Source organism: Eleutherodactylus coqui, chromosome 5, assembly GCF_035609145.1.
Source record: "Eleutherodactylus coqui strain aEleCoq1 chromosome 5, aEleCoq1.hap1, whole genome shotgun sequence".
In the NCBI taxonomy this organism is placed as follows: Eukaryota; Metazoa; Chordata; class Amphibia; order Anura; family Eleutherodactylidae; genus Eleutherodactylus; species Eleutherodactylus coqui.
Genome location: NC_089841.1, coordinates 224,632,989 through 224,649,571, shown reverse-complemented (window position 1 = coordinate 224,649,571; position 16,583 = coordinate 224,632,989). Strand labels below are relative to the sequence as shown.

The following is a 16,583-nucleotide window of genomic DNA, read 5'->3' as shown; positions in this document are numbered from 1 at the left end:
GGACGGCGTGTGCCAAGTGCCCGCTGCCAAGAACATATTCCAGCACTGGTCAGCGCAGAGCAGGCCAACATCACCTGTGCTGTTGACAATCACAAGGCTTCAGACCTTTTAGGATTTTAAAGCAGCAGCTCATAAAATACAGCAATGCTGCGCAGAACGATCCTGCGGAGGTGTACGCTGCTCCGGGCTTATTCTGCTGCATTCTTTGTGCTGTTTTTGATTAGTATTTTTCAGTGTTTTTTTTTTTTTTTTTTTTAAAGTTCAAAAATACTTCAGCCAGATGTTACTTGAAAGTCAGTAGTGAAACTTGGGAAATACTACGTAGTCTTTTGGTGGTCAGGGGCATTTTTTTTTCAAAATGCAGCATTTGTAGGTATGTTTTTTTCCCCCTGGTGTATTTCCCATAGGATTCTCTATAGAACTTCAAGAATGGCAAAAAAAAAAAAAAAAGTGCAATGAAAAATTCTTGGAATTTACGCAGTTTAAGGGCTTATTCCCACGAGCGTATATCGGCCGGTCAATATACACTTCCATTTAAACAGTCCCCCCTTCCCTCCCATACACCGACTCTTTGCCTCTCTCCTCCACTCCTGCCTTTGCAATTGGAGGGGCGGAGCTAAGCTCTGCTCCATCCCGCCCACTCCCATTGCTGGCTATGGACAAGGGGCAGGGAGGGGGTGGAAGCTTAGCTCCGCCCCGCCCTCTCCCATTACAAATCGCTCGGAGGGGAGGAGAGAAGCAGAGAGCCGGTGAGTGGGAGGGACAGCATATATCGGCCAGGCGTGAAAACCCAGCCGATATAAGCACGCCTGAATAAGCCCTAAAAGGTGACAGAATGTGAATACTATTGTTTATAATTACGTCCAGTCCATAATTATAAACATTTTTTAATTAACACTTATTAATAAAGTTTTCTATCCCCAAATATTGCAGGGAAAATGTTAGAATAGCGCCACCTACTGTGTCTATTGTAGAGCGTCTCTGTGTCCTATCTAACTCCGTAGATGTTCCAAAGAGGTCACAGCTACTCAGTCTTACTTCTCTGTAATTATACTGTATTCGGGCCTTTTCGCATGTAACAATTTTGTGCGAATCTGAATGATAATCGTTCGGCGACTGAATGAGGAATGATATTTTGCTTATATTCCGTCATTCAGTTTCTGCAGGAATAAAAACCAAACAATTATGAGCCCGTGTGAACAGGTAGTCGTTCATTCATCTATGTACAACTGCCTGTTTACTGTGAATGGAGGCGGGCGGATAGAAGCCATCTCTGCCTCCACTGAACTATTATTGTTCCTGTGTGAAAGCACCGGAGCGAAAGCCGCTGAGATAATGGTCAGGCGCATAAGTGCCCATTGATCGTCCTATCTAAAAGGACCCTTACTCTCTTATAACTTGCTCAGAAGCAGCCAGGGATTCCTCAACATACCCAGATAAAAAGAGAGGGAAACAAAAAAAAATTTGCAGGTGGAGCAATTACTGAGGTGGACACAGAATAAATCAGCAGGTGGCGCTATTCTAACATTAGTCCTGGAATATCTGGAGATAGAAACCATTTTTTTAAATAATCTGAAATGCAAGCATTATGGGCTGGATTTAACTATATACTAAATTTTGCACGGCATAAATGTCCTTAAGCCTAGCATATAGAAATGGTTCTGACAGGCACAGGGGCATGTAACGATGGTGGCAATGGTGCCAACTGTCTCTGGATGGAATATTCGAACTCTCCTATTCAAGTACTAGAGAATCCGAAGACCGGTCTTGGCTGTGGCACAAAATTGGCCTCCAAAGATTCAGATAAATAAAACCGCACATGTAGCTAACTTTGGAGCCAACCACTTGCCAATCTCTTATGAAGTAATAACCTATTATACTTTTTTGATTATATGGTTTCTGTGTGCAATAATAGCAAACATCATCATGCAATTAAGAATGGAACTTCAAAACTTTAGTACAGGTGTAGAATATGCACAGGTTCAGTATAGATAGAGGAGGGACTCAAAAAATCACTTGTGTTCAGTATACATAGAGGAGGGACTTTCAGAAAATCCCCTGTGCTCAGTATCGAGGAAGGAGGAACCTCAGAAAATCCCTCCTGCTCAGTATTGATGGAGGGTGGACCCATAGAATATTTTTTGCATGTTCCTATATAAAATGTCCATATGGCGGTATAACCCACGGTGGGCGTCAGCAGCATCTTCAGGTGCTAGAATGTTGTCTGCTCTCCAAGTCCACCTTACATTCACAGTTCTAGCTGCAGGACTCTGGCAATTCACGTTAAAGGGATCTGGTTACTGGACAACCCCTTTTCAATAGGTCCCCATATGTGAAAATAAGAAACAGAGATATACTTACCCCTCTAAGGCCACCGGAGTCCAGCTTTGTAGCCGGCTGGGATTTGTTATGACGGATGATGTCACAGTGCCTCTCATTGGCTGAAGCGTTACTTTCTGGAACTCCTGGCATCATGGCACATTTAGGATGGGAGCGCTGATGCCAGAGGAACGGGCGGTGACGCTACAGCCTCTCATTGGTTGCGGTGGGCCTCTTATTTTCAGTGACATCATCTGTCATAGGAATCAGCAGGTCAGCAGCGAGCTGAATCCGGGTGGCCAAGGAGGGGCGAGCATACTCCTGCTTATTATTTTCACACAGGAGGAACAGTAACCGGACCCCTCTAAAACCGCACATGGCGATAACCGCAGCACAACTACTATTTTTGAATATACCCGTAGGAAATTGGTTACTACCCTTCAGACTTGCAGTACATCAGTGGCTTTGCATGAGGCTGCAGATAGAGGGCTGCGTTGGACTTGGGCTTCATCTGTAGACGTGTGTGTTATACCGCATCAACATTAAATGCGGTAAAGCAATGGAATACGTCAGCTTTACAATTCTCAAGCTGTAAAGTCTGTTACTGAAGAAGGCCCAACATGATACCGTCGCAGTACGGAGGCTGCTGACTATTCACTTCCAGCAGACGAGTAGAACGGGTTGTGGAAGCTATGAGCAGACACCCTTCCCCTAAGGGCTGTTGTCTTGCAGACTTTATTGTAAACTCATCAAAAGGCCGTATTTTGTAGCATAAGCACTTTCTCCGTCCATAGCCCAGCAATCTGAAGATGCATGCACAGCTTCCCTAGCCCTTTCCCACACACTAGGGCAATTGTTAAAGCCCTGCAACCCTCGGAGATCCCGCCGCCGTTATACAAAGCTAGTTCAGCAAACAATTAATAAATGCTAAAGAAAATGCTGTCAGACTTGTATAAGCAGACGTCTCAAGCACATGTGTGTGGAACAATAGGCCATTAAAAAGGGAATGAAAAGCCATTTCAGGTCATCATAACCTAAACCACTAGTACAGTAAAGCCAGGTTAGTTCACCTGATGCATTAGTTAATGAAGAAGTTTCATAGGTAACGCATCAGGCGGGCAGAGATTCCCGTAAACATGTATTTGAGGTCTACTTATTTTTAGATGGGTCTACTGGGGATAAAATCCATTTTTAGATCTGGGCGACATGAAGTGGTGAGATTCATAACACACCGATAGGAAACAACAAAAAAAAAATAACCCTTGCATTGGATTTTATTTTTGGTTTGCCTAGTTAGATCTCACACACAGCTAACCCATGGAACCTATACGGCATATTACGGAGATATGCTTCTGTTCTACGTGATACGGCATGCCATAGAAAATAGGGCCATTCATAGGGATCCAACAGACATGCGGCTTTGTATGAAATCGGACGGAGGTGCAGCAAATCCCATAGACTTAGGTCTCTCACACATGAGCATAGTTGCTGCGTGCCGACAATCCCCATACACTATCTTGACGTATATGCACGTGTAATACGAGAGCGTCCTTAGAAGGTTTTCTCGTTATAGCTCTGTACATCATGGAAGTTGTATGAAGCCATAATACAATAGTCTTTGTGCTCCTTTGGGTTTTCTGTCCTTGACCTAAATGGTAGAAACAACGAGGGGTTTAGGGCATCCTACAGATAAACAAAATTTAAGTAGGACTATGGCACGGCGTTGTGCTTTCACTAGTAGAACCAATGGACTCATTGTAATTCTGGTGTAGAGTGCCAGCATTTTGGGGTACCGATCTTTACTAATGAGTATCTGATTGCATCTGCTGGGATCAGTTAATTCCTTTCATAGTCATCGAAATTACCAGCGATCCTATAACAGCATCGCCTCTTGTAATTGTACCCTGAAATGGTTAATAAGGCCTGGCACCCTTTCTCCTCTCCTAATTTACCTCTAGGAAATCTTACTGCATTCCTTCTTTTTGTGCCACCCAGACATCTGGAGAGAGCCTTTATTCCCTGGGAAAAATGGTAGGCAGTGCCAAATCTCCTACCCATGGTTTCTCTGTCTCTCTCAGGCTGCACATTTCTGTCCTTCTGGGCACTCCTATTTCGCAGCTGTTAAATCCAGCAATGAATGGATGCCTTGCAAAGGCAGATGGTTTCCTCCCTCTGTGCCCTTCCTTCAGCACGTACACGGACACACATGCAGGCTCACTTCCACAGCTGACAGTTCTGTCATTCCATAAACTGGCAGGTGGAGATACACAGACCACAATGCGGCTTAGACTGTGTATTCATGCCACACATTAAGTCGGGCCGTCCATGCTCAACCTCCGCGCCACACAAGGCAAATCAGCAAAATGCCATTAGGATGTCTAATGTAAATGAACAGCATAGCTGCCACACTCCTACATTGCCAATGGCTTAGCAGTATACATGTGCTACTGTATATATATTCCCGTATTGTCATCTATAACATCCATCGACCTAGAGAGAAAGTGTCTGGATTTGGATAACCAGAGGGGCTCCTGTCAGCTAGCCAATCACATATGCCAATTAGATTTGGTTCACATTGATATTCTGTAAACCCTGATTAGAAAGTAAGGACTACTTTAGTGTTGTATCACATAAAATGCTTTTACTGTTTGAATCTCTTATCCACACATTATGGCTATTCTCACCTGTCATGGTTTTTGGGCAGAAGATCCTCTGTATTTTTTTAAGGTGGTCTAGGTCATGTTTTTTAGTGAATTTACATTTTACTAATGGGACCTTCTTGTATAGATTACCTAAAGGGAACATGTCGGCAAGGTTTTACCACGAAAACCGTCACTAACCTCTTACCCAGGACGGTGATAGGTGATCTCAATGATGCTCATTGTTCTTCTGGCAGATTCAGCATTAAAGGGGTTTTGCCAAGTTAGAAAGTTATCCCTTATCCACCAAAGAGATGTTCTAGCCCATCCCGAGCATGGGGGCCGCTAAGGTTTCAGTTTGAGTGGATTGGTGGTCACACATGCACACTGCTGCTCCATTTATTTAATTGGCAGTGCCAGAGATTATAGAGCACTTAAACTAAAAAAAAAATTCCCTAGGGGCTCCATGAAAAGAATGGAGCACCAGTTCTTGGAATTGTTGGGTCCCGGTGGTTGGCCTTCCAGCAGTCTAAAAGGTATGCTCTACCTGTTGATAAGGGATAGCTTTGAATCTTCACAAAACCCCTCTAAGAGAAAAAACACCTGTGTCTAAATGGCAGCATGTAGTTACAAGGCTTCTCTCGCCACAAGCCACCTCTTGCTTCATTCGTCACACAGTGCACAGATGAAGCCGAAGCCAGTACACCTTGCTTCATTGCATATGAGCCGAATGCTGCTGGAAGTGGCAAGAGGTACATTGGCTCCACCCAACTTGATTCTTTATTGCCATTGGAATACAGTGTTTTAAAATTATTTTAATCCTCAATGTCAAATCTGCCAGAAGTAAGAAGGTCATGATGGGAAACCTGTCACCAAAGGTTGGTGGTGGTCTGGAGGGCCAAATCCCCCTGACAGGTTCCGTTAAAAAAGATGAGTGCTTCATGCAGATATGAAGGTGGAATTGCCTGCTTTACAAGCTGTAATTCTCTCAGGTTGTGCATGACACGTACTTTCACATGAAACAGTTCGTCAGTCAAGCAACTCATGCGATCACCATTTGTGCCTCCATCGCTGCTCCATTTTTTAATGCATTACTCAGGTTTTCTTTTAATGGGTCCAGAAACTGTATAGATATAATTTGCTAAGAGTCCTACTCTGGTATCCTCAACACATTTGAAGCAGCATATTTTGGGGCCTCGCTAGAATAACTAAATATAAAGTCATTGGTTTGCCACGTTAATTTGCTACCCTCGCTTTTTGTTTCTCTTTTTTTTCCCCCTTTTTCTATTTATTGTGGACTGAATTAAAGGTTTGTATTCTGTCATGTGAAAGAGTAATTAATGTGAAAGTCTAATTATGCAAAGCTTCTTATACAATGTAATCAACTCATCAGTACCTAGAAATCAACTCTATGCTTGTCTACTGCAAAAAAACGGGGGGGAAAAGGCAATGATGTCTGTTCATGCACTACTTTCAACTGAAGGGGGCAAAGAAACACTTACTTTTTCTCTTGATTTCTTTATAGATCCTGGACAATCAGGAAGCCCAAGCCACAATGATCCTGCCAAGAATCCACCAGGTAAATATAACCCCTGGAAAATTTACATTCTAACAATGTCAGAGAACAAAAGTCCTACTGTGATAGCTTAAAAGTGTATAATTGGTCAGCAATCTGCTTTGCATAGACAATAGGAAGAATCAGAACAAGCAGTGATTATGTTACCGCTTTCCTTGTAACCGATGCTTAGCTGCAACTTAATTAACATTCACTTTATCTTGGGGAATTTGTAATCTTGACGGGTAGACAATTTTTACAAAACATATGAAAGGTCACATCCCATTTCTTTCGGCCATGTGATCCCAAGCCTTAGGTAAATTCAAATATTCGGTGTGTCACTTTGTTGTTCCCTTAATAGTTGGTTATTCTTGTACAGAAGAGCAAAATTACTATTTGTCATTTATAGTTGTGCTATTCTGCTGTATGTGTTGTAGCTATAGTGGTCTGTGGTCTCCAGGCTGGAGGTCTTGTGTTACTATTGAACCTCTTACAAAGCCTCTCGTATCTAGAGATGGGCGGAGGGCAATGCCCCTTTTAGACGAGCCGATTCTCATTTGATGGAGCGAGTCACATCACCGCTAATTTACATTCCTATGAGTGGGAAGTGTTTAAACACAACGATAAGCGAACGAGTCGACGATGATTTTTTTTTTAATGCTGGGTGAAGGTGATCAACAAACAAAAAGTGAACAATGATCGTTCTGAGCGTTGGCTCGCGTTTAAACCAAACGACTATTGTTCTTTTTTTTGCTCGTTTCAACTATTTTTTTTAGCAATAATCGTTACGTCTAAAGGCACCTTAATATGTGATGCTTCTTGGCAGGCCTGACTGGTCAAGAACGATCAGTGACGGTTAGGGAAAGGATTCCAAAAGTATGAGTTTGGGACTGCATTGTGAATCCAGTACGACGGCCCTCTAACGCTCAGGACAACCTCTGTTGGGTTTAATGGTTGGATTTTAACCTTACCGATCTTTCGTCCTCGGAGCACTAAAATAACTACTAAACTACTAAAATAACGTGAATTGGTTTGTGTTCTCCACAACTTTTTCTTTTTTTCTTTCCTGCTGATTTAATCAAATTACACATCGAATGCATAAAATAAATTGGGCTTGAATTATTTTTTCAATCAATTTTTGGCTCTTTTTCAGGACCAAAAAAAAAAGTCCTGACTGAACCTTATAGCATTTTTCAGAGGATCCTTCCCTTTGCTCCGCTTTCTTATCCCTTCCCAATCCACTGTCTGACCTCTGAAGACATTATGATGTAAGGCTGTACAGCTCCGATGTTGGAAGACGTCCGTCTGGGTTCTCTTACTGTATATTGCCAGCCTCCCTGCTGTCGGAGCCTATCCAACGTGTCACCTCATGCAGTACTGGCTTTAGCCAGCAGATAGCGCTGTAGTATAACGGCAGAAAAAGAGTAAGCCCCCTAGGAAAACCAGGATACAAATTGGATTGGAAAGGGTTAATACTTTTAAAAAATTTTTTGACAAGGCTCATCTCAAAAAGACCTAACACGGCCTTAACCAGGAATCCACGTTGACCTTGATCGTTTGACTTTCTGATATATTACGGCTTACGTAAATTTTAGTCGGCACTTTTGGTCCTCCCTCCACTTTCCTGGTTACAGTAAGACTAATTAGTGTAGATTTATTAAAGCTTTTATTTATTTCCCATTGCTTCTACGAATTCTGCATAGCTGTCAGTCTCATCGCTCTTTTTCCCAGTGGGGCTCACAATCTAATTTCCTTTTCTCTCACACACATACACAATTGGGGTCAGTTGCATTGGAAGCTGTTTAGCCTATCAGTATGTTTTGGAGTGTGGGAAGAAACCAAAGTACCTGGAGGAAACCCGTGTAAACATAGTAAGTACATACAAATTCCATGTAGGTGTTGCTCTTGGCTGGACTTGGACCACATTGCTAACCACTTATGGATACATGAATTTACAAGAGTTGTCAGCTGGAACAAGAGCTATTCCTACTGCAATCACACCTGTATGTTTAACACGCGTTCTATGAATATACAATTAAGGCAAAAAGTAAGAAGCCGCGGCGAAAGCTTTTTATTTTATTTCGAGACGTGCAGAAGTTGAGCTCCACAATACCTCTGGGGGGAACAGACGAACCCCTCGTGTGTTTTACATTTTCACATTTCGATTGCAGATAAAAGGCCCAGTGTGTTTATTATACATGAAATCACTTATCTCATTCCTTATTTATTTACACCCTTTATTCCAAGCAACACCATGGAGTTTGAGCGGCCCATCAGAAGCAGTAGGTCTAAATGGCTTACTGTTTAAAAACTGTCTGGATCTATGTTTACATAGTACATGAAGAAGTCCGGGTGTGAGTGAAGTAGACATTGGGAACATGGGCTGTCTACTAATCTGGCCAGAATGTGGTGTTGGGTAATAAAAGAGCATACCACTTCAAATAGGGGAGGAGGAAGCGGAGGAAAGGATTTACACAGCCATCCATTCTAAACCACATCGCTCCTTTTCCTTTCTCCATTACTCTTTTGCTGTCAGTGTAAACCGTTATGCGCTTTCTGTGGTTATATGCTTATTTTCTTTTATGCTTTTTGTGCCCTTGTAACTTTCTCTCATTAAAACTTTGTCTTTCCAGTAGTTGTTTTTAGATAAACAGAGGGAATGATTTTTCAGTTTTTTGCGATATAGTGAATCCTCTTTGAGCCAACCAACTACAATTAAAAGGAAATGCCCCAAGAAAAAATTATGTTGTAGTGTTAATGCAGTCTGCAAACATGTACAGCACACAACTAAACACCATTAATGATGAAACGACTGAAAATCGTGTTTTTTTGTTTTTTTATCGGGTCCAATTCTTGTACCCCATTATGCTCCCCTCTCATTACAAGTCTGTAGAATTGTTCCTTTCTCATTTCACCATGGCTCCGCTCATTCTTAAGCTCCTTTTAGACATAATGAGAGTTGCCTCATTTGCCCGAGTGAACGAGCTGATGACATCATCATCCTCAGCTCAGTCTCGCTCATACAGCCTGTTTAGGCCGTTGACAATGGTGCAGTTCTCGTTCACCTCTTGTTCAGTGTTTCACATTCCTACTGAACGACCAATGTGTAAACGATAGTTGCCGATAATTTTTATGCCGGCTGAACTCAATGACAAACAAGAACCTCACGATTCCCGTTTGTTGTTCTTTCATTTGCCTGCACTTAAACTGAACAATTATCATTCACTTTCGTTCATTTAAACAATTTTATGAACAATAATCTTTCCGTCTAAACACATCATAAGACCCCAGCCGGACTGCACTTTCCATATCTACCCTCACGGCTAACCTTGACTCCTCTTCCATTGGCAGTCTTCAGGTTCCTTTGCATAGTAAATGCATGGGCAGTTGAGTGTGGCATGACATGGTAACTTCCCTCCTCTCCGGTTATGCTCAGTGGTAATAGAAATACCCCTCCTCCTGCTCTTACTATTAGGCCCCAGCATGGCTCCCCTCTTTTCTCCCCATGACTCCCCCATTTTTTAGACCCCCAGCCAGTCTACACTCTCCATAGCCCTTTCATTGCCAAAGATGACTCCTCATAAAGAGACAGTCAACAAGCTCCGTTGCTCCCCAATAGCATGGGTTGTTTGGTGCAGCCTGACAAGGACTGTATCCTCCAGTTTTCTAACAGCCCCCCTACTTTGATGCTCCGTGGTGCTGGAAATGCTCTTCCTGTTCTCTCTGTCAGTGTTGGGCCATGCAAGTCTCTTCCTCCTACTACCTGCTATCAGCTGACCCGCAGTCAAATGATTAATCGGTGCAAATGTCCTGCTTGTGGTCCTTTCCAAAGTGTTCCTTTCAAAACATTTGTTCAAAAAAGTGTTCTTTGGTTGGACTAAGAGAAGTCATCTTATATAAAGGCGGCTTCCATAGACTCCAATGGTGCAGAAAAGCTGTCCAAGAGAAGTCCAGATTGAGGGGGCGAGGCTTCTTCACAATGCCGTGATCTTTTGGGTAGCTTTCACGGTAGTAGTCAAACAAGGCAAAATTAGCCAAGTGCCTATCTTTAGGGTCTTGCTCCATTTTAATCAGGTTAAGGCCGGTTTCACATCTAGATCGGTTGGAGGTTTCGTGGCAGATCCGTTGAAAATAACAGAAGCAAAAGTGCTGCATGCAGTGTTTTTTCTTCCAGCTAAAAGCTGGGCAGCTGAGTGGAAAGCGAGTGGACCCCATAATAGTCAATGAGGTCCGTCCGGAGTGTTCAGTTCAATTCTAAGACGGAGCCGTTCGGTCTGGGGATTCCCCTTTTCTGCCCCCCCAACAGCGCAAGTAAGGGGAACCTCGAGCGCAGATTTGGAACCACCCTAAAGCCATTGATGACACCGATATATTTAAGCTCTTTAAGGTTATGCACACTCCATGCAACCGAGTGCTCTTTATATTTGTACGCACGCAGATAGCTTTATGTATACTACCCTATTTCTATAAAAGATGGACGGACCATTGTACGGAACAAGCACTTTTACCTTACTGCCACCGCTATTTCATCGTAGATTGTAAGCTCTTCTGAACACGGCCTGACTTGTCCTAGTTTATGCTGTAATGTCTGATCTGTACATGTACAAGTTACATGTTGGTGCTGTATAAAGAAAGATTCTAATTAGATGAGGGCTCTGTAATACGGGATTTGTAACAATGCATAGGCCCGACTTCATACAGAGTTTTTCCTATCGGTGAGAAGAAAATCCTTGCATGCCGCATGCTCCATTGTTGTTTTTCTCTAGCGGCACACAGAGGCATCATTTTGCAACACATTGCCTACTGTTTCGTAATACTGAACCGTAGGGCTTCTGAGTTGTCGGTAATTGGTTCATCCAGAGCCGGCTGTAGAACACGCAGAAGCTGTAACCTTGTTCTGGAGGTGTCAGATCCTGTTTTCTGTTACTTGTAGATGATGGATAGTTGAGCCTTTGAGTTCTTGAAGCTCACAAGCTACTTTACAATTGAGCTCTTAGGTGGTTCTGCTTATTATTCAAACTTTTTTGAATAATCCTAAAAGTGATTTTTTTTTTTTAAAGGGAGATAAGTTGATGTTCCTAAGGCCTCATGTCCACCGGGAAATTATATTTAGCAAATCCGCATCCCATAGGAATGCATTGACCATCTGCGGTTCATTAAATAACCACGGATGATATTTTAAGTGATCTGCGGATTTCACACGGATGGGATTTCTTCCCGGCGTGCGGGTCACACGTATGGGAAGAAATCGTAGCATGCTGCATTTTCCTGCGGATCTGCAGTACGGACAGCTCCAGCGGTTTCCATTGCTGCCCAACCAATGGGACCACCACCAATGCTGATGATGGGGGGCCCGAGCATGGCCACCACCTCTCCAGACATTTCAATAGAAGCGTCAGAGGTAACCGAGCAGTTGAACTCAACTATTTTCTGCGTTCCCGTTGAAAGGAATGGAGCAGCAACAAGATTGTTTGATTTTAGTAAACTCTTTCGATGTAAAGCTGGTAAAGTCTGCATTCCTAATCCAGTCTTTTCTCTTCATTCCAGGATACCTTGAAGACAGTTTTGTGAAGTCTGGAGTTTTCAATGTTTCAGAGCTAGTGCGGGTGTCTAGAAGTAAGCAGATATTCTACACGCTACATCATCTATTCTAATCATTTCATTATTTCAGTATATACACAATATGTTTACACTGATTTGTGTCCTTGAATCTTTCCCTTTTTTTTTGTTTTACCATTTTTAGGGTGTTTTCACATCTGCGCTCGGGGTTCCGCTTCCCTGTTCTATTGACGGAGGAGCAGGAACGGGGAATCCCTGCAGCTGAATGGCTCAGTTTCTTGACTGAACTGAACAGTGCCAGACGGACCCCATTGACTATAATGGGGGTCCGTCCGCTTTCAGTCCAGCTTTTGGATGGAAGAATAAGCGCTGTATGTAGTGCTTTTTCTTCCAGTGTTTTCAGCCAGATCTGTGGCCAGAGGTTCTGATACAGATGTGAAACCGGCCTTAGCTAGGTACTGAAGGCTGGTGAGACTGGAAGCCACAAATGTGACATGCAACAATTTACATGCATGTTTTTTCACCCCATGCCCTAATATATTTATCTCATAATAGTCTTGCATGGGAAGCCAATGAAAGTTGCATACACTTGCACCTCCAACACAATTTAGGTTATTCCTATTGACTGCAAATGCCATGCTGTGGTCACTTGGTTAGCTGTGACACTATGCATAATCCTGGTCTAAATGCCTGCAGGCTGTGCTGTCATAGCACCATAGGAATCTAACTGGAAAAGCCATACTATGCATGGTGTAGGGCCAAGGGCTGCCGTCCACTAAACTACTGAATTCCTTTCACATTTACTGACCTTTCCACTATGTCAATATAGAGGGAAGTTGACTTCATCTTGGTAATAGGAAGACAATGCCAAGATGTTGAAAGCAAATTCCTGGAGATAAACTCTACCATTCTGTGCAGTGATAAGAAATTCGGCAACCCAAACAATATTTACATTACTTGTAGATAGAAAAGGGTTTCTCATCAGGACAAACGCCCTGAAAAGACTATTGATATTGTTATAACACAGAATTCCAATGACTGGGTGCCAATGTCACTCATGCTTCTGCTAAGACTGTGTTCACATCATGGTAATTGATCCTGTTTGACGTATATACAAGGAAAGGCTCCCATTGTAGATGTGTAATACAGGCCATGATGGATGCCATACAATGGCATCTGTCACCTGCAGGAACTCATTGCAGAGATTAAGCATACCATGTGCAGTTTTTGTTAATAGTAAGTGCAAAAGCTACTGATGTGTATGTTTAGTGGACGCTTCTGACGGACGCCATAAGTGGCTTCCGTTACCCATAGGATCCCATTGTTTTAATGTTTGCTTTTTTTTGCTGGATATCTTGGTAGTTTACTACTCTTTCAGGCTCTGCTGAGTAATGGAACCCTATGAATGCAGTTAGCATGTATGCCAGGAGCTTCCCTAACGTACACGCTACAAAACAATAGATCAACAGTCCCAATAGGTAACATAGTAACATAGTTCGTAAGGCCGAATGTAGACAATGTCCATCTAGTCCAGCCTGTTTATCCTCCCGTGTTGTTGATCCAGAGGAAGGCAAAAAAACCCAAGAGCAGAAGCCAATTAGCCCTTTTGGGGAAAAAATTCCTTCCCGACTCCCTAATGGCAATCAGACTATTCCCTGGATCAACCCCTAATAGTTCCTACCTGCCTGTATACCCGGATTGACAATTAACCTAAGACTTGTATCCTATAATGTCCTTCCTCTCCAGAAAGACGTCTAGTCCACTTTTAAACTCCTCTATGGATTTTGCCATCACCACTTCCTCAGGCAGAGAGTTCCAAAGTCTAACTGCTCTTACAGTAAAGAACCCTTTTCTATGTAGGTGGCTCTAGACATTAGACAAATGTTGGCCAAACCCGCCAATTTAGATGAGACCATATGACCATCTAATTTGTATGGGGCTGTCCTGATTCTCTCCGATGGCAGGACAAAGAAGCGATGGGCAAGCTGAATTTTAACATCCCGTGTCCTTCTGTTTTTGAGGGAGATAAGCTGTCACCAGAGGAACTTGGCAGCAGCTTTGGGCCCTTTTACACGGAACGACCTGTTCTTTGCAGATGCCTGACTGGTTATCCCAGCGATAATCGTTTCTGTGCTTTTACATAGGAATGAGCATTGCACAGTGAATGGAGGTGGAGCAGGCTGAGGATCATATCAGTCTGCCTGCTTCCATTCACAGTAAACAGGCAGTGGTTCATAGATGAATGACTGCCTGTTTACACGGGCCCATCCGTCGTTCTGTTTTCTGCATGCAGAAACTGAACTACGGATGACTTCTCGATCGTCGTTCAGTCGGGGCATTCATTTACACTGAACGATAGTCATTCAGATTCCTGCTGGATCCAGCAATCTAAACAAGTTATTAGCCTGCCTAAAAGATCCCTTATTCCATTCTCCCCATTCAGAGAGTGTATGTGTATGAGGGGTCGGGAGGAATAGCTGTCTTGGCCGACGGTTATCTAAGGGCTCATCCACACTGGCGTTGGCCTCACCTATACATTTCTGTTTCTCTGCTCCTCAAAGCAGAAATGTATGACTGAGGCTTAAGATGTATGTCTACTTCAAGTCCTCCAGACTGGCAGGCACTCATTCCACTGCCTATCCACTCAGCATGCCCCCGTGACATCCATATACATTAATATGAAATGGTTTATGGTAAAGGGACAAAACCTTTAGGGATGAAGAATAGATCATTTCCTTAGACTGCTTGGCAACATTTTTCATCCTTAAATCCATGTCCCAATGATGGAAAAATAAAAGCATCATATATTGACCTTGCAAACGGTTTATTCTTCATTATAGATTTATATGTACAGAGGATGATTATAAAAACAGTGCAAGCACATGCATTGAACAAAGTCTGATGTCTATAGGCTCATTTAGACGGAACGGTTCTTGCCCAAAATTCGCACAAAGCCGTCTTTTGAGCGATAACCGTCGTGTCTAAATGCACGGACATTGTGCAGTTTTCGTGCATTATACATTCCTCGCACAATTCTAGTTTTCTTGAATTGAGCAATGAAGTCTTATCAGCGGTGCAGGCTGTTTTCACAATCGACAGCTCTGATAAGATTTTTTCAGCTCGTGTCCCGCTGGTAGTTCACCGCGGGATGCAAGCTGTAAGCACGGAGAACAATGCAGCTGTTTGCTTATGCAAAACAGCTATATTGTTCACCGAGCAAAACTATGCACCGCTACACCGCACCTCACGGTCGCCTATAGTCGAGGGTACTGCGTTATTAATGGCTCTTGATTGTCACACTGCCTTTATCGAAAAATGGCATTTGGATTGCGGTTGTGACGGGCTTCTTTCATCCGGCATGTGTTTAACCTCTCATTTACCACAAACGACTGTGGTGCGCAGTTGCAAACCGTAAATGATCACGCTTACCGCATTCCAAGTTCGAAAACTTACTTTGACAGATCCCTTAAAAGTTTGCCTAAGAAAGACAATGTATTCATCTCTCTTCTTGCAGTTTTGTATTAATCGTGCTACTTCTGTGTCGTCCATACCTAGTGCCATCATAGCCAAAGCCTTATTCACACTCTATTTCTCTAAAGACCTTGATTTTTATGTCTGGTCCCCGATTCATCGAGGATTAAAATAGTTTGTAGATATTAAGCCATTTGAGCTGGCAGCTGCGTTCTTCTCTCAGGTATAAGGGCCGCTTTGAATAGGCATCCCTCAAAAAGATATAAGAGAAAAGCACTCTGCTGCTCATCCAAATATGCAAAGAATCCACCTCTGTCATCAACATCTCTCTTTCCAACAGGGCTAATTGAAAGGACTATCTGCATGCAGTGAGTTTAGTGGGGCCCAGAGATCTGACCCTGCAACATTGATTGATGTCCCACATGCAGTACATACTGTAGCATGGAAACATTGTTCCCGAGTGAAAGGGAGCCAGCAGTCACATCTAATTAACGATTCATCAAGAAATAATTGCACCATGCATAAATTAGGGACACCGTCTTCTTTAAAACAAAAGAAGAATTGATTTGGACCCTGTTCCCAAGGTCTCTGATGATACTAAGTGACACTCGGCACACCAGGCCTTTGTATACAATTCAAGTTCCTACTTACTGGCACCACATAATACCATCAGATATACTCAATATATGGATGATACACTGTTCTATGGTTAAAAGTCCCACTTTTTGAAAGAAAATGACAAAAAAAGTGGAATGCTCCGGATTGGATTCTTAAATGTCATTTAGTTTGCAGAGTTAGCATAAACTTTTTCTACACTGAAAAGCTGTATAAGTAACCGGCTGTTCTTTCTTCCCAGCACCCATAACACAGGGCTCTGGTGTCAGTTTCCCAATTGGAGAGCCACTAAGCCAGCCATACTATCATGATATGAATTCAGCGGTCAGCTTACAGAGGTCATTATCCTCTCCACCAAGCAGGTAACCGATAACTGGAGCCATCTTCACTTTTTATTCAATAGTAGCTGCTAGAGACAATATTCC

General features: G+C 42.9%; 1 protein-coding gene across 4 annotated transcripts in view; it reads left to right on the top strand.

The window, feature by feature from the left end:
• NFIB (nuclear factor I B) overlaps positions 1-16,583 on the top strand; it is a 201,085-nt gene that overhangs the window by 101,897 nt on the left and 82,605 nt on the right. For all 4 annotated transcript variants that reach the window (XM_066604273.1, XM_066604272.1, XM_066604274.1 and 1 more), the window contains exons 3-5: positions 6,484-6,537; positions 12,061-12,129; positions 16,400-16,520. In XM_066604273.1, the coding sequence (XP_066460370.1) occupies positions 6,484-6,537; positions 12,061-12,129; positions 16,400-16,520 (244 nt within the window). The remainder of the gene's footprint in view (positions 1-6,483; positions 6,538-12,060; positions 12,130-16,399; positions 16,521-16,583) is intronic.